The 22,133-nt window shown below is 33.4% G+C and overlaps 3 protein-coding genes across 6 annotated transcripts in view; all 3 read right to left on the minus strand.

The window, feature by feature from the left end:
• LOC105230089 (integral membrane protein GPR155) overlaps nucleotides 1-6,159 on the minus strand; it is a 46,862-nt gene extending 40,703 nt beyond the window's left edge. The window contains exon 1 of the mRNA XM_011210674.4: nucleotides 5,247-6,159. Within this exon, the coding sequence (XP_011208976.1) occupies nucleotides 5,247-5,479 (233 nt within the window). The 5' untranslated portion in view covers nucleotides 5,480-6,159. The remainder of the gene's footprint in view (nucleotides 1-5,246) is intronic.
• A 187-nt stretch (nucleotides 6,160-6,346) lies between these two features.
• LOC105230090 (ATP-dependent RNA helicase DDX54) lies at nucleotides 6,347-9,509 on the minus strand. The gene is made up of 9 exons (XM_011210675.4): nucleotides 9,377-9,509; nucleotides 9,118-9,315; nucleotides 8,698-9,046; nucleotides 8,452-8,631; nucleotides 8,225-8,388; nucleotides 7,756-8,166; nucleotides 7,418-7,693; nucleotides 7,183-7,344; nucleotides 6,347-7,120 (listed from the first exon to the last, which is right to left on the minus strand). Exons 1-9 carry the CDS (start codon nucleotides 9,377-9,379, stop codon nucleotides 6,410-6,412), a joined length of 2,454 nt encoding a protein of 817 aa, XP_011208977.2. The 5' UTR covers nucleotides 9,380-9,509; the 3' UTR covers nucleotides 6,347-6,409.
• A 1,104-nt stretch (nucleotides 9,510-10,613) lies between these two features.
• LOC105230091 (GA-binding protein subunit beta-2) lies at nucleotides 10,614-15,473 on the minus strand. 4 transcript variants are annotated; one of them, XM_029551886.2, is made up of 11 exons: nucleotides 15,268-15,473; nucleotides 14,223-14,432; nucleotides 13,975-14,133; nucleotides 13,680-13,877; nucleotides 13,400-13,612; nucleotides 13,156-13,176; nucleotides 12,764-12,923; nucleotides 12,340-12,692; nucleotides 12,139-12,230; nucleotides 11,981-12,062; nucleotides 10,614-11,671 (listed from the first exon to the last, which is right to left on the minus strand). In XM_029551886.2, exons 2-11 carry the CDS (start codon nucleotides 14,343-14,345, stop codon nucleotides 11,144-11,146), a joined length of 1,929 nt encoding a protein of 642 aa, XP_029407746.2. In that variant the 5' UTR covers nucleotides 14,346-14,432; nucleotides 15,268-15,473; the 3' UTR covers nucleotides 10,614-11,143. The 4 variants fall into 4 exon arrangements, with proteins under 4 accessions (XP_029407746.2, XP_011208980.2, XP_011208979.2 ...); XM_011210678.4 differs by having other exon boundaries at nucleotides 11,981-12,083; nucleotides 15,268-15,472; XM_011210677.4 differs by lacking the exon at nucleotides 15,268-15,473 and adding an exon at nucleotides 14,512-14,612 and having other exon boundaries at nucleotides 11,981-12,083.
• Between the last annotated feature and the right edge of the window lie 6,660 nt (nucleotides 15,474-22,133).

Raw genomic sequence — 22,133 nt, forward strand, 5'->3', positions numbered from 1 at the left:
GTATAAAACCATATATGTACATACGTGTATGCATTTCAATAGTCAAAATTTATACATTTATTCGGTCAGCATTTGTCCTTCACCAAGTTCACAGTTATACTTACTTAAAGTTTAGTTTGATCAATAAATTTACAGTAACAGTTGAAAATATCCGAAGACCTGTACAATTACACACACATACAATGGCATATATGTATAAGTATATCTAATATATACTTAAGTCTACTATTTCTGTGCGGCAAGCATTTTTTTTCGAAATTAAATCGAGTTTAGAATTGTGTAAATGCAATCATGTTGACATGCAACTTGGATATTGCTAATAGTATGTTAGGAATTCTGGAAAATTTTTGCTGTGATTCAGAGTTTTTGTTGAATACAATTTCATTTTAAGAAAGCAACGCCCACATATTAAATATATATATATATATATATATGTATGTATGTACATAGTTTTTATTAATAGTTAACTAAGTCATGAGCTTATGGCATACTTTTTATTCCTAGGAATTTGTTTTTATATCTAAACCGTTATTTTATCTATCATTTGAGGTTGTTTTTAAGCATATGAATTGATCTACAACTGTATCAGTAGGAAATAGTAAAAAATACGTTTCATAAACTCGTAGCGAGTTCTCATTTCATAAATGTCAAGACCCGTCGATATGGGTAGGGTATAAATTAGACGACATTAACCTCTTCCAAAGCCTTTGCAGAAACCAATTCCGCGCTGTTTGTCAATAGACAGTTCCAACAGTTAGTGGTGATCGGATTTCCCACGACAGCCGGTTCTACGCACCGGAATTGACTCGGATTTTATCCGACGAAGGGCTGTTTTTTTGTTTTTTCGGCGATCTAACAAAAAAAAAATCGATTTTGATACAGCCAAAACGTGATAAACTTAAGGGATCGCCTCAGTGTGACTTCGAAAAATCACTGATTCTCGCGATTTTTTTTATACTGAAATAAACTATCCAAAGTAGTTGCAACTTTATATTCTAGGTATGTATTCAATTAGTATTCTTTATAAAATCAAAAGGCAACTGCAACAAAATATAAATATATAAACAATATTGTAACATTTATAAGTTCCAAACAGCAAAACAAAGGAAAAGAAAACAAATAATAATTAATAACTAATAACTAAAACATAAATAAACAATTGCAACACTTCTAATAATAAATTGATTATTATAGCAATAAATTCTATATTAAGCACCTCTTTTCCATTTAAAAATACATTAGAAATGCAATTATTCGCTAAAATAATCGCAAAGAGCATTTTCAATTGCTCAAGATAACGGAAAGTGCAAGTGTCAAGCTATTATAACATATGCAACAACTGTCTCGAGTAGTTAAATTGTTAAATAATAACCGTTATAACACTTTTATATACATATGTATATACAAAATGCATTCACAAAAAAGCGACACACTTTACTTTATCGCATTCAGTGAACTAGAAAATTGACTCATAAATTGGAACGAGTGCCGGCGTAGGGACGCTTTGACGAGTGAAATTAATTCGTTTCACTTCATATTCAATTTAAGCGGAACTTTGCCTTTGTGATTCCGCGTTATCACGTGAAAATAATCTCAGTACGGATTATTTAATTGAAATGTTTCACTGAAACAATTTTTTAGAGATAAGTGAAAAATGCCTAGGCGCATATATGCATATATGCATGTTTGTATGGTTGTGTTTAAGTGTTATTATATGCACTTATTTGTATGACAGGTAATCATATACAATAGAAATTATTAAAAACAAATTAATCACATTTGATTTACAAGTCTATAAACAAAATAAGTTTACAATGCTTTGCTAGACAAAGAAGAAATATTTATTTTTATAGTTCATTAACACTTAAATTATTTATATTTGAGTTGAAAGTGCGTACTGTTTATATATTTGTATATGTGTATATACATATGTATGTATGTCAATTGTTTAATGATCCTTATTAGTTCCGTTGAGCTCCAAATACACACAAAGTAGTGTTGAAAACATTAGTAAAATTCGAAATTGTGTTGTTAAAATGAAAACAAATAGGGAAGGGCTAAATCCGGAGCTAACCGATCTAGTTATCCAAGCATTGTTTCACAGACGTTAACGCGCAACACAGTTTTTCGAAAAAATTCAGTGAATTTTGAAACAATCGTGCTTTTACTTATTTTAGACCCTTATGATCTCTCAAAATGGTTTTCACCGATCCTTCTGATTTTCGAACGATGCCTGTAAGATCTCTGAATGTTAAACGTAGATTCTCAAGCACTAATTTCGATATTTTATTGACGTGTTGATCATCAGTTGATCTCCGTATTGGACATGGTTTGTCATCAACACGTTCTCGATCCTCTTTAAGATTTGATTTGTACAAATCAAAACCACTTGCTCGCGACAAACAATTATCACCGACGGCCTTTCCAACATTTTGAACGTTTCGGCACCAGAGATTTGATTCCATACAAAAAATTTTATGGTATTTCTTTGTTGAATAATAGGATTATTTTACACAGATGTTACTGACAATCATACCAACATAAAAAAAAAAATATTTTTACCAATGGTTTTCGCGCCAAATTTAAATAAAAATGTCTGAATATTTTATTTACAACTCCCGACGCACACAAAAAGTGGGAAAAACCCCGCGCGCCACTACAAACACAGTTAAGAGATTATTTAATAACATCACTGTCATTTGGCCCAACCTTTTCTCATTTAATTGCATTCCCAAACACTTTAAGTATTACAACAAAAATAATGAATGTAAGCTAATTTAAATACAACTGCATTTGTATTGGCTTTTACTATGAGGAAAATCACTATTATCAAGTCAAGTTAAGTGCGACTGGTTGGTTACTCACCGCATTTGATAAGCGCTTTATTGTAGCATTTATTGTATATATTTATTCAACACCCTATGACTAATTAGAATGAATGAACGATATAGAAAGCAATTGCCTGATTTTAGCCATTAAAGGCATTAGTTTATGCATAAAATATAGTTTTTAGCAAATTATTTACAAAAAAATAATTAGGAGCAGCACAAAAACTATTGAAATTTGCTAAACACATATATTAACATGCGATCGAAAACGATATATTACTCTGTTTATACAAAGATGACAAGACAAACAGCAATCATTTGTATAAAGTTATAAGACGTGCCTTAATAATGTGAGAAAAGTTGCAATTAATTGCTTTTGCATTCTAAAACCTGATATAAGTATCAATTACAACAAAACGTATCGCAAAACAAATGCAAAAAGCAAATTTAATACTTTTTAATTGGTAAAGAAGAGGAAGGAAGTTCGTGTTGTATAACATAAGGGCTGTAAACAGAATTATTATTAGGCTCTAAAGTCTCACAAATTCTTTACATTATTAAACTTGAGGCCTGCCAGCAACTGTATTATTGAATAACATGTTTATAGTATAATTATATAACTCAGTAATTCTTTCACTTTACTGCATTTATTTAATAAGCTTTTTACACCCTGAACAATATACATATGTACATATATTAAATTTGCAACCAAGTTTGTAGTACCCGGGAGGAAACTTCGGAGACCTTATAATGTATATGTAGGAGCTGAGTGGATTTAGTATGTTTATCCGTCAGTATATACGCGAACTAGTTCCTCAGCCAGTTCTTCTTTTCCTCAGGAAGCTACTTACTGTTCGAAATCGTCGATATTGGACCACTATAACATATAGCTACCATGCAAACTGAAAATCAAAGTCAAGTCTTTGTATGAAAAACTTTTTTAATTGACGAGATAATTTCACAAAACGCGGCACAGAGTATTTTCAAATACCATGCAGCAATCTGCGAGTAAATTGTTCAGAACAATCCAGTATAGCATATAAGTAGCTGACATACAAACTGATTGATGAAAACCAAGTATTTTTATTGAATCTTTTGAATTTGTGTAGGGTATTATAGCTTCAGTGCAACAGAAGTTAAGGTTTTTTTGCTATTGTTGTTGTTTATTGCTTACCTATAAATAGTAATCATCTGTTATTATTGTTTGCTAATTAATACATAAATTTTATTTTGTTTATTTTGTAAGTAATAAAAAATATAACACGTATTTTATATTGAGGAAATTATTTGCTCATAATTCAAAGAATATACATATGTACATATTTAATAACGAATGTTGGAAAAACCTCAACTTCGAGCTGTAGATGGAAATTCCTTACAAGTAACACCAAACACACCAAAAATAAACCAAGAGAGGGACAATGTTTTCTGCCAAGGCGCCCAAGCATGCATAAATGGTACCAGACTGGATATTATTCGCTTGTTACTACAAAAGCGTGTCTATTTTTATACAAAACAACCTTTTATGAATCTTCTTTGTTTCCGTGCTAATTGGGTATACGAAAGACTAAAGACTAAAACCATAATAATATTCCCACGGCAGTCTAGTCTACGTAAACAAAAGTCGGCAAAACGTTTGAAAATTATTTCGCAATTATATTTTTCTTTCTTAATTATTGGCGTAGACGTTATCTAATTATATTCCAGACATAAAAAGCAATGAAAAGCTATGTAAACAGTCTATATAAAGATCAAATATGTATATATTTTTTTATTTTAGAGATAATAACTTTTTTATTTTAAATTAAATTTTACTATGATACCGCTGATTTCTTTATTTCACAAGCCAACAAATTTCGTTTAACATTTCTTCAATACATTGCATTGTTATCACAAATAATATTCGTAATAAGTTCTATTAATATTTTTACCTTCCAAATATTATTTTTAATTATATTATAAACCACGTAGGATCTGATTTTGTTATCTGCGCCATATCTGTACAGTTCTTTTACGTACATATGCTTTAATAATTATACTAAGTATGACCACTTTATATTTGCGTCAAACGCCCACCACAAAAGGAATTTATTTATTTATCAAGTACAATCACTTCATGCAAAAAAACCCTTTTGCGTAAAAATATAAAACCACTTTCACAACAAAGAATTTATTGATATATCAAAATATATGAAATATTAGGTACATATGCACTACATGGCATTATTAGTAACATTTCAACAAACTAGTATTTTGAAAGCTATTGCAAGAATATATGCAGTGGAATGCTGTGACAATCTCTTTAGGGTTTTAGAATATGAATGACTTTGTTCGTGGGTGTACAACCCACTACCCTCCGCTTATATTTAACTTTCACATTTATCACCACTGATATTATACGATTATTGATAAACTTACCCACATATAATGATGCCAAAGCATTGTACCAACGCAGGATAGAAATTATTCATTGACACAGACGGATCGGTGTCCGGTGCCGCAGTGGTGCTGGTAGTCAAAACAGTTGGCGCAGTGGAAGTTGAAAACATGGTATCCATATCTTCCGAATCCATGTCCGCATCAGCGCTATTGGCATCCAATGCAGTTGAGGTTAAATTGCGAAACACGCCGAAAACCATTGAACTATCCATTTTGTTTTATTTTATTTTTTTTAACCCACTGTTATGCCACGATTTACACAAATAATATACTATATATACTAAATATTTTGCAAAATATTTGCAATTATAATTTACGTGCGCGCACAAATTATATAGCTTGGGTTATTGATATTAATTAAACAAACACAAAGCAAATTATTTGCCACTTTTCAACGAACAACGATGGCCGCATGATTCAGCAGCCGCCGTTTAGTGCGCAACGGCTTTTAATATAAATTTGGGGTGTTTATTCCCACCAACCCACTTTAGCTAAATCCACGCGCAGACACTTGAGACAGGGCAGATAATGTTGGTAACAAATATTTTGATTTTAAATAATCTTTTATGTAGTTATCATTGTTTATTGTTAATACCGAAATGATATAATGTGTAGCGCTCGAAATACTTTCACTACGGCGCGATGTTATTGTTTGACCTCGTATTTAGTGGTGTTTATTTTAATTTTTTTTTTGTCACTTGCAATTTTTTTTCTTGGCCAAAGACTTTAATCCTCATATGTATATGTTTCACATATTGATTAATTATATCAGGAAGGAACACTTTCGTTTTTGTTATATTTTGCGGAGCCGGAGTACGTTATCACTGTTTGGTGCCACTACATGCTTTGGACGTATTTTTGTCGAATTTGATTAATTTATGCCGAAACAGAATTGCTTCAACTCAGGAAGAAATAAAAAAACAAGTATTCCTACACAAAATGTCAAAATAAATTTTTCATTTGATAGCAACAGCGCGGCACCTGGTGACAATTTTCGAGCAGCTGATTTTTTCGAGTTGCCATCGCTTCAATAACAATTCGAAACTGTTTTAAGAAAATGAAATACTAATTTGTATTATTTAATTTTTTATTAAAATAAAAAGCACAATAATTTTCTAACTTAATCCTTGAATAATATACACCTACTTTTTGCCACCTTTCTTCACTTTACCACGTTGATTTTTACGCATACTACGTTTTCTATTCTCTGCTTTACGAACTGCATTATCAGCATTACGTTTCTTGATGAACTCCAAGCGCATGCGCGCCTTTACAATCTGCTCCGGATGTCGCAATTCTTTGTCACCGCCTGCCCGTTGCTTGGCAGCCACCTTAGCATTATGACGCGCATGCTGCCCAACAGGATAACGTTTGTCATGCGACAATGGTTTGAAACCGTCATCGTCACCATCATTTTCACGTTGCAATTGCTCTTCGATTTTGGATTTTTCTTTCCAGTCGCTGTAACGACCCGTCTTGAAAGAGGACGGTATCCAGGCGCCCGATTCGGTGCGTATTTTGCCTGCACGTGGATCTTGCACAGAAACCATTTTCTTCTTGATGCGATCCCACTTCTTCATGCCCGGCTTGGGGCGAAAATCTGAGCTATTGTCACGATCCACCACTGAAAACTCAGCATTCATAGCTTGACGCTCAAAGGAGTTGATCGCCAGACCGTCTTCGGTGTGTTTATCCGCTGATTGGTAAGGAATATAATGTTCATTATCCTTGGCATTTGTCTTCTTCTTTTTCTTCTTCTTGTCTTTATAAAGATCCTCGAGGTTTTTGCGCTTCTTTGGTGCAACAATTTTATTGAATGCCTGATTAATTTCGTCGGCGTCTGCTTCATCAGCCTAAAAAGTATGTAATAGTGAAAATAGAAAGTAAAAGCATTTAAAAAAGGATTTGTGCATACTTCTTCCTTTTCATCTGCTTCCTGTTGCTTATTAGCTTCCTCCTTCTCCATTTCATCCATCTTATTTCTGTATTTCTCAATGACATTTGTATGCTTGGAGCGCTTGTCCTTCATTATAGTGAATGGCAGAGACTTTTGGCTGCGATTCAACTCGAAAATCGTCTGAAGTGCAGACAAATCAAGATTAATTAAAAAAAAGTTTAAATCACGTATGCATTTCCTTATCATTACTCACCGTCGAGGGTTTAAAATTCCGCATCTTTAACAACAAATCCTGCTTCTCCTCCTGCAATTTACGATCTTCAGCCACCAAATCTTCCTTTGACTTGTCATTTTCCCCATTTGAGCTTTGCGATTGTCGCAACGAAATATTTGCTGCCAGGAAATCATCCAAGTTTTTGCAACTGAAAAATTTGATTTTCTTAATGCGCGCATTGGATTCTGCTGAGGCCACAGGACGCGACGACAAATATTTTTTGTATGCGTTTTCACTTGTACGTAGTACACCAGCCTAAAAAAACATATATTAATTTGAATAACACTACTAAAATTGTCGAAATTAATATCACTTACAATATCATGACTGTTCTTAACTTCTGTCACAGATAGATGCTCTTCCTCCATTAGCTCTTGCGGTGCAATGCCCACTGTTTTGTCGTCATTTATATTGAATGGACGATTAAGGAATAAATGCAAATCAAGCACATGCGCAGCATCATCAGTGGAGAATATTGAGTAGGCGGTGCCAGTGCGACCAGCGCGAGCACAACGTCCGACACGATGTACGAATAATTTCGGTTTTCCAGGGAAATGCAAATTGACTACATAATCCAAACTCGGTATATCGATACCACGTGCCGCCACATCGGTGACAGTTAACACCGATACTTTCTTATTGACAAATTTAGCTGTGTTAATCTTACGTGCGGCGGGGTCTAAACTAGAATACACGGCCGTGTTGGAAATACCGCATTTGGTTAGGATCTAAGTCCAGGGGATATAAATAATTTTATATTTTCAGAAAAAATACTGTTCTACTTACATAGCATATCAATTCAACGTGATGTTGTGTGCCAGCGAAGACGACAGTTTGAGCATCTTGCGGTATTACATATTTGAGCAACACAACCAAGGCGGTATAACGTTCGTCCGGACGGCAGTATAAGAATTTAAGCATTAATCCCTCCGGTAATTTAGACTCAACATCTGTTAATATAGAATTTTAATAAGACCAACAGCCTTTCAAAACAAAAAAAACTGTATATTTACCTAAACGCAACAAAACTGGATCGTTTAAGCCTGCGCGAGCAAAATTCACTAGGAGTTTGGGTAGAGTAGCCGAGAAGAGTACGGTCTGTCTGGACGCTGGCAAACGGTGCAATGTTTCATTCAGTTGTTGGCCAAAGCCCATTTCAAACAGACGATCTGCTTCATCGAACACTACATATTCTGAGGGGAAAATTTAGTGAAGTTAGTAGTACAGTATATACATATTTATAAAAAATCTGTACATACCAACTGAATTCAATTTCAAATCCATTTCAACACATAAATGCAGAAAACGACCAGGCGTAGCAACTATAACGTCGGGGCAAGTGTGTATAGCTGAAAACTGCGAGTCCATTGAATCACCACCAAGCACTAAAATTGTTTTCAGATCCATAAAACGTCCCAATTCTTTGATAAATTTGTAAGTCTGCACAGCCAATTCGCGCGTGGGTGAGAGAATTAGTGCACGCGCACCTTTAGTGGGTTCCCTGCTCTTAAGTTTTTCAAACATGGGTATGAGAAAGCAGGCAGTCTTGCCTGAGCCTGTTTTAGCCATAGCCACAACATCACGGCCTTCAAGTATCAACGGTATGGTCTAAACGGAAATACATAAGTACATGTAAATATAAAATGTTTTTGCTAATTTTGTCACAATTTGTAGTGTACCTTCCGCTGTATAGGTGTCGGTATTTTGTAGCCACGCTTAGTTATACCTTTTAGAACGTCAAAGGAAAGACCCATCGATTGGAAACCTCCGCTTTTCTTAGATTTTGTTTTACCTTTAACAGTCTCTGTATTCCCACTACCGCCAACATTATCCAGCGATGGAAAGCCGGGCAAGTCTATGTCGTCGTGTTTCTTACCCTAAAAATTAAAATAAATACAATTTCTACAAGTTGATTTTTAAAGTTTTGTAAAATATTACCATTTCGGAAATTTATTGTCTGTTAAATAAAGAATTTCTGATGTTTTTCAGATTAAATGCGGAGCTTCAGACACGTGCAACTTGGTTTGTTTTGGTGACGGTTTTCAAATAAAAGAAATGTCAAAAAAACAAAACGGCAGTGAACAGCTGACTGATTTGGACGGCAATGCAGTGCAAGTTTAACCCATTACAAATATTTTTATTTAATAATTATTTAACATGAAAATAATTGAATTATCAAAGTGAAGGGTAACCAAGCTTTGCCCTTACAACAACAATAATAACAATGTCCGGCAATGGGAATTTTGAATAACTATATAAAATATGTACTATCCCGAAAAATTTAAGTCTTTGGAATACCTTTTGTCTGAGAAAGTGTACACAATTCGCCGATAAGATGGACCGATTATACCTCACTCTTTTGAAGCCACTTCTTTACAGGGTTTCGAACTCCTTCAGATGTATACCGAAACCTGTTTTTAGATTTCAAAAGTGTGTCTGTGCCTGCCTGTCCCCTAAAGTAAAACGGAACAGAGAACTAAGATGTAGTTACTTGAAAATGTCCCTTGGTTAGAAAAAACCGGGTCAATTTCGTCACGTATAAATAATTTTGGTAGAAATTAAAAATACCATAAGTCACAGTCGGCTCGGTTGAGTAGATCTAACTGTTGTGGGAACAAGAAGAACAAAATCAAAAACAATTGATACTTCATAGGCACAATGTTGCAGAAAGTAATGAGTTCATACTTTCCAAAATGTGTAACTACTTTTCAAAATGCTTAGCATTGTTTTAACATTTTACAAAATGTTTTTGTTTTTATTAATTCAAACTACGAGATAACATAAACTCACTTACATATTTTTAAAACGTTTTTGTGGTATGCGTGTTAATTTAAATTCTCACTTTTTTTGTTATTTGCGTTTCTTATAAACTACATACATATGCATTAAAGTAAACAAAAACATTACTTCGCTTTTTGACTTCAAATAATGCTTACTTCATATATACATACAAGAAAATTGCTAATAATTTTTTTAATATAATTTTTTCCATATAATTATGTTTTAATGCATGTATGTGTGTGTGTGCTTAGGATGATTTTTGTGTGTTTACCAAACTTGTTTCATTTGTATTTCACATTGTCATTAGAAAAATATAAAAATCTTAAAGAATTAACAATTTGTGAGATATTAAATTTGTATGTAGAAAGTTTTTTCTTTGCATTATTTTTTGGTTAACAATAAAATTAAAGTAACAGCAATACGTAAACCCTATATTGAATCAAAATATTAATTTGCTGGTATGTTTTTGTTTTTGGTTTTGGTGTGAGAAGATTAAAGTGTGTATAACACTGGTGCTTATTGAAATTTTATGAATATTTAGCAGACAACATTTTATAGCTTACAAATTCAGTGGCGAAGTGCAACGCTTTGCATTTGTTTTATGTTAAGAAAAACATAAAATTAAATATTTACAGTTAATAATTAAATTAAATGGTAGTTCAACTTATTTATGAATAATGCTCACAATTATTGCAAGCGAGCGCATAACTTATATGACTAAATATATAGTTTACTTAACGAATGCATACTGCGAATGCCACGACATTCAATTAAAGGCGCTTTAACTCGAATGATCATTGCACAACTACACTTCTTATTTGTGTGTCTATGCTTGTATATTGTAGCTAATTACAAAATACTTTCAATTAAATAAAAAGTAAGAAAGTTAATGAATACCAATAAACGACATACTAATAGTGGCTACTAGGTATCCACATAGCCATCATCCGTTTTCTCCACTAGCAACAGCTCCTCCAAACGATCCAAACGCTGACGCATCTCCTCCTTCTCCTTTTGTGCCGCATCGAATTTGCGCTTCAAATCGTCATTCTGCCGACGCAGCTCGTATAGTTGACGGCATATTTCCGGCACAGATAGCAGAGAGATGACAGTGGAGCCTGCTTGTGGTTTGGCAGCTTCACCGCCAGACATGTTGATTTTAGTGCCAACCAGTGTGCCTTGCTTGGTCGTCAACTGACGTATTACTTGCGGCGCAGCGATATTCAACAATTGTTTAGTGCCTTGTATGCTGACGTTAGACAGTTTTTGCTGTGGCTGATTTTGCTTTTGGGCTTGTTGAGTTTGTTGCTGTTGCTGCTGTGCATGTTCGCTGTCCGACAATTCGGTATCACTATCGGTTGGTGCGAGTTGTATTATCGAATCAATATCATCTTCCTCGGCTATTATAGTCGATGGTTGCTCCGTCTTTACCACTGTTTGGTCAGCTTTCAACTGCAAGGAGACGAAATTTTAGGTTATGGTTAAAAAGTTGAGAGATAAATTTTGTTGCATAGAAAAATAACAACATAAAATAAGTAATAAAACTAATTAATAATAAAATAAATATATAATAAAAAAATATATATAATAAAAAAATATGTAATAAAAAATGTATATAATAAAAAAATTTATAATAAAAAATATTTAAATAAATTCACACGAAAATAAATTAAGCGCACAAAACACGTTTGTTTACAAAAATCTATGTGTTTATTTATGTAACAACTTGACATTTATTATTGGCTAAGTAATTGAAAATACCTGTCGTTGTGCTAAGGTGCGTGTATTGGTGTAAACCTGTCGATTACCAGGATTAAGTATTCGTTGTTCTTCGCTTATTTGTCTTATACGCGCCAAACGTTCACTACAAATAGAGAAGAGCTCTAATTAAGATATAAGATTTATGAGGACTTAATTACCTCGCCATGGAAGCAGGTATCTTTTGTACGCCTTTAAGGTTTGTATTGCCGTAGAACTTTTTAAAATCGTTTAGTGAAATGATGCGCACGTTCTGTAAAAGAGTAATTTAAAAAAAAAAAATTATGGGAGTAAGTAAACACATTCAATTCCATGCACTAAAATTTTATTACTTTCACAAGCGCCTATGAACTTCTACTAACCTTGTACATATTGAGATTATCTTTCGCTTTGGATATGATGCTCGCTCGCGCTTTGTAATTTTGCGTACGCGATGCTAACGTACCGCGCACGGGCAAGACCGTATAATTTCGCACATTGCTGGTATTGGAATTCGCGTTTCCACTGCTACTGGAGGCACTTTTACCGTTATTATTGTTATGTATTTTTTTAGTCTCATTAAGCAACAATTTGCCACCCTCGGACAGCACTAATTGGCGCCCGTTTTGCAAGGCAGTGGCGAGCAGCTCCTTTGAAGTGTCTTCGTCCTCTGGCATCATCGAAATGCCATGGTCCTTCAACATATTGATAGTGGTCTTGTCCAGTACGCCGGTTTCTAAAGACATATAATTGTAATTATAATATAATATTTTGTTACAACACTTGGTTTATGTTAAAAATAAGTACCCTTAATGTTTGCCAAATCGGATATTTTGGACTCTGCGAAGTCGCTATTATTTGTTAGCTCATCGTCGACTTCCAGTGTGATTTTTGTGGAGCTTGCCGCTTCTTCCGCGCTAAAATTTGTCAAACCCATTATGGAGTTCACCGCATCAGATGTCTCTTTCTGCAATGTGGCATTTCATTAAAATGTATTCAGTATGATTTTTTACATTTGTATTAGATATACTATATGCACAATAGTACTAACATAAATTTAGAAAAGTAGACTACTAGATATTATTAGATAAATTTTGAAGCATATTCTTCGGCCAAATTGTTAATAATACGCACAAAAACAAATTAATATCGAAAGGGCATACATACATATATCTAAACAAGCTAACTTGAATACCTACTTTGAAACGCTTGGCCCGCACCTGTGAGCATATTTATGATTTTTTTAGCATAAGTTGTATGTATGAATGCACGCGTTTTTTGTAATAGAAAAGCACAAACAAAATTAAAAATTTAAGCGGGGTTCTTTGTAAAGTATACATATTTATGTATGTAACTGCGAATTATTATGTAACACTAAATGTTGCTGTCAAAAGTGCAACAACTAACAGCACTTATTATATATCTGTTGGAACTTATGCTCACCTCATGCTCCTCATTATATTTGCGGTTTATTTGCGATTGCCGTGCAGATTCCAATTCCTCGAGTAAGTCAGCTTGTTCTGTCAACACTGCGAGAGCGATGGGAGTTTTGCCGAATTTGGAAGTAACCGTCACGTCAGCGTTGTGCTTCAGCAACAGACGCGCAATGGACTTATGGCCTTTTTCCACAGCCCAATGCAAAGGTGTCATGCGTAACTAAAAAATGTGAGGAACCAAATATATAAATTAATAAATGCCTTAACACAACACTTCACAAACGTACCATATCTCTTGGATTCACTATGCATTTCTTGGACAGCAAAAGTTCCACTATGCGTTCATTGCCGTAGAAGCACGCCATGTGCAGCGGTGTACGGTCTACTTTTGTTTTCGAGTCCTTATTGATGCCGCCCTTCAACAGCGCGTCACAAACTTCATATTGGTTATTCATAGCTGCAAAATGTAGCGCCGACATGCCCAACTATAAATAACATTAAAAAGTTGTATTACATTATCCATCCACTAATTTGCTAAGCCAAGTAGCATACAGACAGCCACAACCACACAATAATACATACCCAGTCCGAGGTGAATGGTGCTCCGCGCGACAACATATTTTTCACTCCTTTCAGATCACCGTCACGCGCGTACTGTAGCAATTGTTTACCCAAATCTACTACGGTTGTCGGTACATTGAATGTATTGAGCGCCTTATTGCTGACATCCACTTCCGTACGCTGTGGCACCAAATTGAAAAATTGCAACAAATACAAACACAGGAATGGTTAAGTAATGGTGCACAAATGTTAGCTGAAGTAAAACTTACAATTTTATAATTCATTAAATTCACTAATTGTCCAATGGAAGTGCCACTTGCAGGATATACACTTCCATCCGCTCGTAAAGTGGCCACAACTTTATTGTCGCCACCGCCGCCGCCGCCTACCATTTTCCACGTTCGTTTCACTATGCCTTTTGCTTCGAACGTACTGAGACTGTGTCACAAACTCGACTGTTAAAGCTGGTGTATTGAAATCTGTGAAAACATTTGGAATTTGTTAAATTTATCAAAAACAAAATTAAAATTAAAGGAAAAGGAAACAAGGCGCACGTACAATAAAAGCAAGCTTTTTCTTTTCCGTCACTTCGTTCGCGTCGATTCGTTTTGTGATGTTGCTTCGTTGACCAAGTGTGGATAAAAACAAAATGCCAACAACTACAACAATCAGAGCAGGGTTGCATTGCATAGTAAATGCTCTTTGATTTATTGTAAAATTGCAGAATTGCAGTTATTATTTAAAAAGTTGATATTTAATTGTTGCGACTTAAAACACAAATAATATATTTAAAAAATAACTTTTCAACTAAATTTTTAGTAGTTGTCTTTGAAAATATATTACATGAAACAATTTTACTACTTCGTCATAAGACTAAGACCTTTTTAATAACTATGTTAATAAACATTTAGAAATACGTTTCGTAATATACATAAGCGCTGAACTCGACTGCACTTTGCGTATTATTATTTTGAATTTTTTAGTATTATTATTTTTTATTAACATTTTTTTACTATTGTTATGACTATTTGCATTGTTTTATAATTATCGCATGCTTAATAAAGTATTATAATTATACTTTCATTTCAGAAATTAATTAAAAATATATAATTTTTAAATTTTTTTTAAGTAAAAAAATAGTAGCATTTCGTAAGTTACTTTTAACGGAAGTGCAACTAGTGGCGTCCAGTACCAACAAATGCGACACTGTGTCGTGGAAATGCCATAATGATGTGCAAATGTCGCCAAAGTACGGAAATGGCGGAGAAACGTATTTTGTCAAAACTATTTCCAAGCGCCACTCTGTGTACTTACCAAATATCTGAGCATGATTTCGATCTTTGCACACTTATAAAGCAATAATCTACTGTATTTTGCGAATTTTATACACTTTTCAATAATTTTATAAACTTTTTGTGGCAAACACAAATTTTAATACATTTTTACATTCACTTGACTATGCGTTGCGCAAACTGGCTTGGTCACTTTCAATATTTCCGTTCTTCTTTTTCCTGATTTTTCTCTAACGTTGATCTGATTTTCTTGTGCATTCAGCGCTTTGCTCGACTTCGTTCGTCCAGATGTAGAAATATGCATGAATGTGTGCCTGTTTAGATGAGTGCGTTTTGTTTGTATGTTATGTATGAATTTTCGTTCATTCCTTGTATATTTGCGCGTTTGTGAGTTTATTCACATCCGTTTGTTGCGACCGAGCGCAATTCGTTCAAAAAAAATAAAATAAATTAAATCAAACCGGAAGCAATTAGAGTCCCTGCTTTGGAAAAAGCAAGTGTATATGCATATGTATGTATATATTTATATATACCTATATAAATAGGTACATAAATACGAGTATTTGCATGAGTTCATTGAAAAGTCAAGAAGTTGACGAATTACGCAATTAAATATAAATCAATGCGCGAAATTTACCTATGAAAACACATGCTAAGTAAATACATACATGCATATGTATGTATATGTACATATCTATTTACAGCAAGCAATATTAAGCCTAACAGAAACGCAGTGTGCTTCCCTCCCATTCTTATTTGTAATATTTTTGATTAGTTTGTTGCTGTTGTTTTAATTTTCTTTTTGCTTGCCAGCTTTACTAAATAAATGCATTTACACGTACGTATGTTATATGTCCATGACTGTAGGTATGTTCATACATCCCCACACACATACATATTTATGTGGCGGCATTTGGCCGAGGATTCATTTTGCAAGTTTGTTTTTGTGTTAGCGCGATTTGAAGTGTTAATGCTTCGTTTTTTATCATTATTTTTGACACATCACCTGATTCTTGTAATATTTATTCTCTTACACATCTCGTGTTCTAGTGATCGCGCAGGCTTCGTATTGCCGGTGTTTAAAAGTGTAAATAAATTAAGTTTGGAGTAAATATTATTATTTATTGTGAAATATGTGCTGGTAAATGTCTCTGTGATTTAATCAATTACAATAAAAACTATGTGAAGTGAGTGTGAGATGTCTTTGCTGTGCAAGTCGTTGCCTGTAGGTTCCTGTTCATTGTCAGGTGTTTTTGCTGAATGCATTCGCGGTTGCGTTACAGTGCATACATACATATGTACATATGTATATGTAACTGCAGTTATGTTTTCAATCACTTAGAATGTGCTGGACATTCTGTATATTAAAGCAATGTACATACTTGATACAACTTTAATTGGTAAGTCGTTTGATTTTATTGCTATTATTATGTACATACATACAAATGAAAAGCACATAAGAAAACTATGAAAAGTTAAGGGTTATGCTTGTATACGAGCATCGTACATACATACATATGTATGTATGTATGTATTGCATACCAAATATGCAAGTGTAAAATTGTAACGGCTGTATCGAAGGTGTCATAAGCATGGTAGAGTTACTTTTATTTTTTTAAATAGTCATATGTTAGCTTCTGGTACTTATTTACGTTATTGCTATGTACATATACCTACATATATTTATAATTGTGCATATATGTACATACATATACAACTATCATCGTTTATTTTGATAGATATACAAGAAGATAATTAGTTAAAGGTGTTGAAATGTTTTTGCCTTTTTTTACATACTGTTCTAAATTGGGTGAGTTTGTTTATAGGATCTTGACAAGAAAGAATGGGATAAGTGCCAGTTATGTATGTAGAACTGACTCTTGTATGACAGACTCTCTGAAAAAAGTGGAGTGCCTGCTTATAGGTTAACGCGCCTGATATAAGTACATATACATATTTGAACATGCATACAATATGTTTAGTAAAAGCTTCTAATACAGTGTTGGGAAAAATAATGGGTACATACTATATACATATGTTGATTAGTTCACATTTTCTATTAACAAAAAAATGTGTTAGGGGTTATCGGACTACATGAACTCCCATTTTATCACCATTTCTTCCTCTGCATATGGAAGCATGACCTTATCCAGTGTATGAACGCAGTTTGTGGCACACAGTTTTTATTTTATTCAGAATATTGGACGAACTGCCTTGGCGGAAAAGCATCTCAATAACATTTAGTATATTTCCTTTTCCTTGTTTGACCGTTTTTGTGGTGTTTTTAGTATCGAAAACCGTTTTTTAGGCGTCTTGAATATATGAATGTATATTTACATTGATCCAAATAAATAAATTTTAGTTTCATCAGGCCACAGTGTTTTATTTGACAGGTGATATGCCGTTTAATGAAAGACGGTCTTTTTACGATATTGTTTTTTATTTAGAAGTCGAACTTTCCTACCAGACGTTCTTTCAAATACTTTTTTATTAGAATATTCTTCGACGAAAAAAATATATACATGCATCTACATACATATGTTGAGACAAATTTTGATGATGTCAATGTCGCCAGTTAGAAAAAGAATTTAACCACCTCCCTTTATTTAGTTGAAGTAAAACAACAATGTGAATAATTTAGTATTTTTTATCGTTTTATTTGGCATATCCTTTGTTCGTATATATTTGTATACAGTTCTCATATTTTTTATATAATTATGCATATAGAAGTTTTAGTAACCTATAGTATAACGTATACATATCTATGTATATTTATATTCAAGTGTGTATATATGTATGTAATTATGTACGGCTGTAAATAGCAGAAACTGTGGTTGGTGTGAGAATATTTTGTTTTTGTATTGCTAATTCTTCAACTGATTCTTAAGAATTGCTTACAATCAGTCGGGAATATACTATAATTGTCTATACATACATACATTTCTCTACAACTGAATGCGTGCGTGCGTGTATCGGTGTATTCTTAATTGAAATTGAGTAGCGAAATTTTGCTTGCAGTCTATTTTAGTGATTCTTCAATTAATAATTAGAAAGATTTACGAAGGAAAGTCGTGAAGCCTCTTAAAATAACTCCGTATTTTCTCTTTTACTCAATTTTATTTTTTTTTTGTCAAAATATGTGAGGTAAATATAGGGTTAACACGTCTAGAGTGATTTTGTATCTGTGGTTAAATGGATCGGGGAGTCATCCATTCACCTCGGTTAAAGACGATAATGTAGAAAAAATAAAGAAACAGTGCTTGAAAATTATTGAGAGAGAGCGGACGATCTCAGTATTTCTTATGGACCGAATTAACATATTTTGGTTAATGTTTTGGGTATATGGCGTGTCAATGTTCGACTCGTACCAAGAGACCTGAATCTTTTACAATATCGACGTCGAGTAGGGGATGCTTGTAGCCAACTGTTGAAGAAAACAATCGGCAAAAAATTGTTACAGAGCACCAGGTCCCTCTGAGAACCGGTTCCTGCCGGAATTGTCACCAATCAACTCCTCTCTTTTTCTCTGCGCAAAAGAGATTTCATATCGAATGCGATAATAAATATTTGTATTAGGATACGTGAAAATATTTTTCTTTGTCAGTCCGGGTCAATTTTGATCAGATAAGGTATGTTCTCCTTTCGGAAAAGAGAGCTCTGAATTATAAAATCAGGTATTCTAAAACTTCAGTGAAGACGGAAGATAATTTTTGCCAAAATTAGAGACATTTCAAACCTTGAAGCACGGATCCCATATCCCAAACTACAAATTTTCCATTGAGCCTGGCTTTAAATAATGTAAAATGTTTATTTTCTATTTCTCTTATTCAAATACCAATTTATTACCTCAACTGTAGAGTACTACTTAAACATTAACTTAGTTTATGAGTATAACTGTACATATACATAAGTCTACTATTATATAGTGAATTGCTTAAATTAGTTATTCAATTTTGGCGTTTTTGTTAATTTTCATTTGTGTTTAATTGAAATCTTGACTAACACCGCTTAAATGTATAGTAAAATGTTTAATTCCTAAATCAATTCTTAGAAACTGCCGTTGGCGTTTAGTAGTTTGTTGTATTTATAACAAAATTCCGCAATTTTCGACACGTCTCTGGGTTTTAACGAAACAATTGAAGCATTCCTTGATTCAAATAACTTCAGTTAATTAATTTCATTCACACTTATGTATGCAAAATTCCAATAAATATGTTGACGGTTGCTTAATGGACACCCTAATGTCAACAATTTTTTTTATTTCGTAATTAAATTCGATAATTTCTAGCTTTTTGCTTATAATATAATAAATATTGCTTTCCAAGCAGCATTTTCTGATTTTTGCCTAATTAAGTCTTAATTAACTTATTTTATAACAGATCTAATAAACTTGTGATCGGGGTAAAAAGAAAATGAGTTGGTACATAGCTGTTTAGGCAATAAAATTCAGTGTCTTTTTTTAAGTTGAGTTGTCTTCTGTTCAGTTGTTTGGATATGAGGCAGTTTCCTTGCCTTCAACTTTTGTTTAGTCAAGTATCCTAATTGATCCAGAAAGTAGTGTAGCTTGTAAAACACTGAGAGAAATGTTGAAAAAAGTTATACTTTGTGTTTTAAATCTAATTTTTCATAAAAATATACTGCAGAAGGTCGGACGATGACAAGATTAATTGAATCAGCGCTTGAAGCTTTCGAAAAGTATATATTTATATAGTTCGAACCACCCCCAGCCTGAAAAGTATATACGCTAATGGTGCTGAGGGTAGATGAAGGCCTCCCCTTGCCAAAGTTAATGCATCTAATTTCAGAGATTCAAAGAATCTACGATGTTACTGTCGGGGAAAAATCGTCTTCGGTACGAAAGTCCGATTATAGAACTAGTTTCACTTCTATAAGAGTAATTTGTTGACCTATTATTCTCGAAACAATGCTTGATTTTCGCCGAGTTAGTTGAAGTATGAAAAGATAGGGCTTCCATCCAAAGAAACGTCAACTTATATGCTACATATATTTATATTTTAAGCAAGACTTTCCATAAGTTGTATCGATAATCATTGGCAGACTTTTAGGGTCGTAAAAAGTGATTAAAATACATTCGGATTAAAACAAGTGTTTCCAAAGGAACAACAAAGATATATAAGCTCTTAAAAAAGGGATTGTGGATAAATTACGTTTGCAGTCTGATGGTTCCCAGAGCTGTTTCTATATCTTTCACCGGAATAAACTTTTTCAGGACGGTTCTTCAGAGCTATATAACAGGTAAATTGAAAAAGAATTTCGCGTATTGATAAACTATTGCTTTTTGAAGGGGAAAAGTACAGTTGAAGCTAAAACTTGGCTTGATGATGAGTTTCCGGATACTGTCCCAGAAAAACCAATCATCAAAGATTAGTATGCTAAGTTAATAAGTAATATGCTAATGTCACAAAAATAAAGTGCGGTTTCACCAAGACAGTGCACCGTGTCATAAATCGGTGAAAACGATGGCAAAAAAGCATGAATTGGGCTTAAAATTGCTTCCGATTTCACCGTATTTTCCAGATCTGCCCCCAGCGACTATTTCCTGTTCTCAGATCTCAAAAAAATGTTGGCTAAGAAGAAATTTTCGTCGAATGAAGAGGTGATCGCCGAAATTTTGGCCCATTTTGAGGCAAATGACTAAAAAATGGTTTCGAAAAGTTAGACGTTCATTGTAATCAAAGTATCACCCTTGTGTGTTTTACTATGGTATGCCGGGGACTTTTCAATTGACCTGTTCGGTTCCCGAAGGGGCTACAATATGCAAAAAGAAGCCGTGGAAAATATTATTTAGCAATTTTTATAAGTGAAAAGATTTTGCCATAATAGGTGCCGTATTGTTTTTGAACTCATTCCCTCATCCACCCTCTGATTCAACCGAAAAATTGACGAAAATACGCTATAAACTAGTCTCCCATCCACCGTATTCGCCAGATTTGGTCCCCATCTATAAATTTCTCTTTCTCCAGACTCAAATAGTGGCTCGTTGGAAACAGTTTTCACCCATAGAAGGAAGCCAAAGGGCAATAAACAAATGATGAAATTTGTGTAAAATTTTCAGAATTCAAAAACATTTCAGTGTTTCTAATTTTATGCTACATACTGTATAAATTTGATGAACTTTTTGTTGTTGTATTGTTTTTTTCATGCCAATCTGATGTGTAAGCATTTCTCTTCCATTGCATTTCGTTTGAAATATTGACTACCAAATATATGCGTGTACGTGTATGTGTATGTGCTGCTGTATGTGTGTATACTTAATAATTTATATACTTATAGAATATGCGTGTATTTTTGCTTCTACAATTAAGTAAATACTGTGGGTAGGTTGCCGTGTTGCATTTGTTGTTTTTGTTAATTTGATTACTTTCTTTAATTATTGCTGCAAATATTTACTCTATTGTGGCGCTGTATTGAGTTTCATTGGCTTAACTGTTTATTTATAATTATTGTTATATTTTGCTTTTGTTTTTGTAAAATGCTGCAAACTTTAAACGAATATTACTGTTTTTTGCAAAAAATGCGTGCCTGTGTGTGTGTGCTTAATGCAACGCAGTTAAAATTGTTTGCAGTGCAACGCAGACGCTTAACGGTTATTTAATTTTATTGTTTCTTTTGTTGCCGTTTAACTGTTTATTTTTTACCAAAATAGTTTTAGTGAAGTTTTTTTGTTAAATATTTTTTGTTGAATTTTTTTCTTAAATGTTTTTTTTTTTTTTATTTTTTTGTTTAATATTATTTTTTGTATACTTTTTTATTAAATGTTTTTTGTTTATTTTTTTGCGTTAAATATTTTTTCATTTGCTAAATATTTTATTGTTTTTTTTTAATATTTTTTTTGTTTTTTAAATTTTTTTTTTTGTTTTTGAAATA

This window comes from Bactrocera dorsalis, chromosome 5 (assembly GCF_023373825.1).
Source record: "Bactrocera dorsalis isolate Fly_Bdor chromosome 5, ASM2337382v1, whole genome shotgun sequence".
Lineage (NCBI taxonomy): Eukaryota > Metazoa > Arthropoda > Insecta > Diptera > Tephritidae > Bactrocera > Bactrocera dorsalis.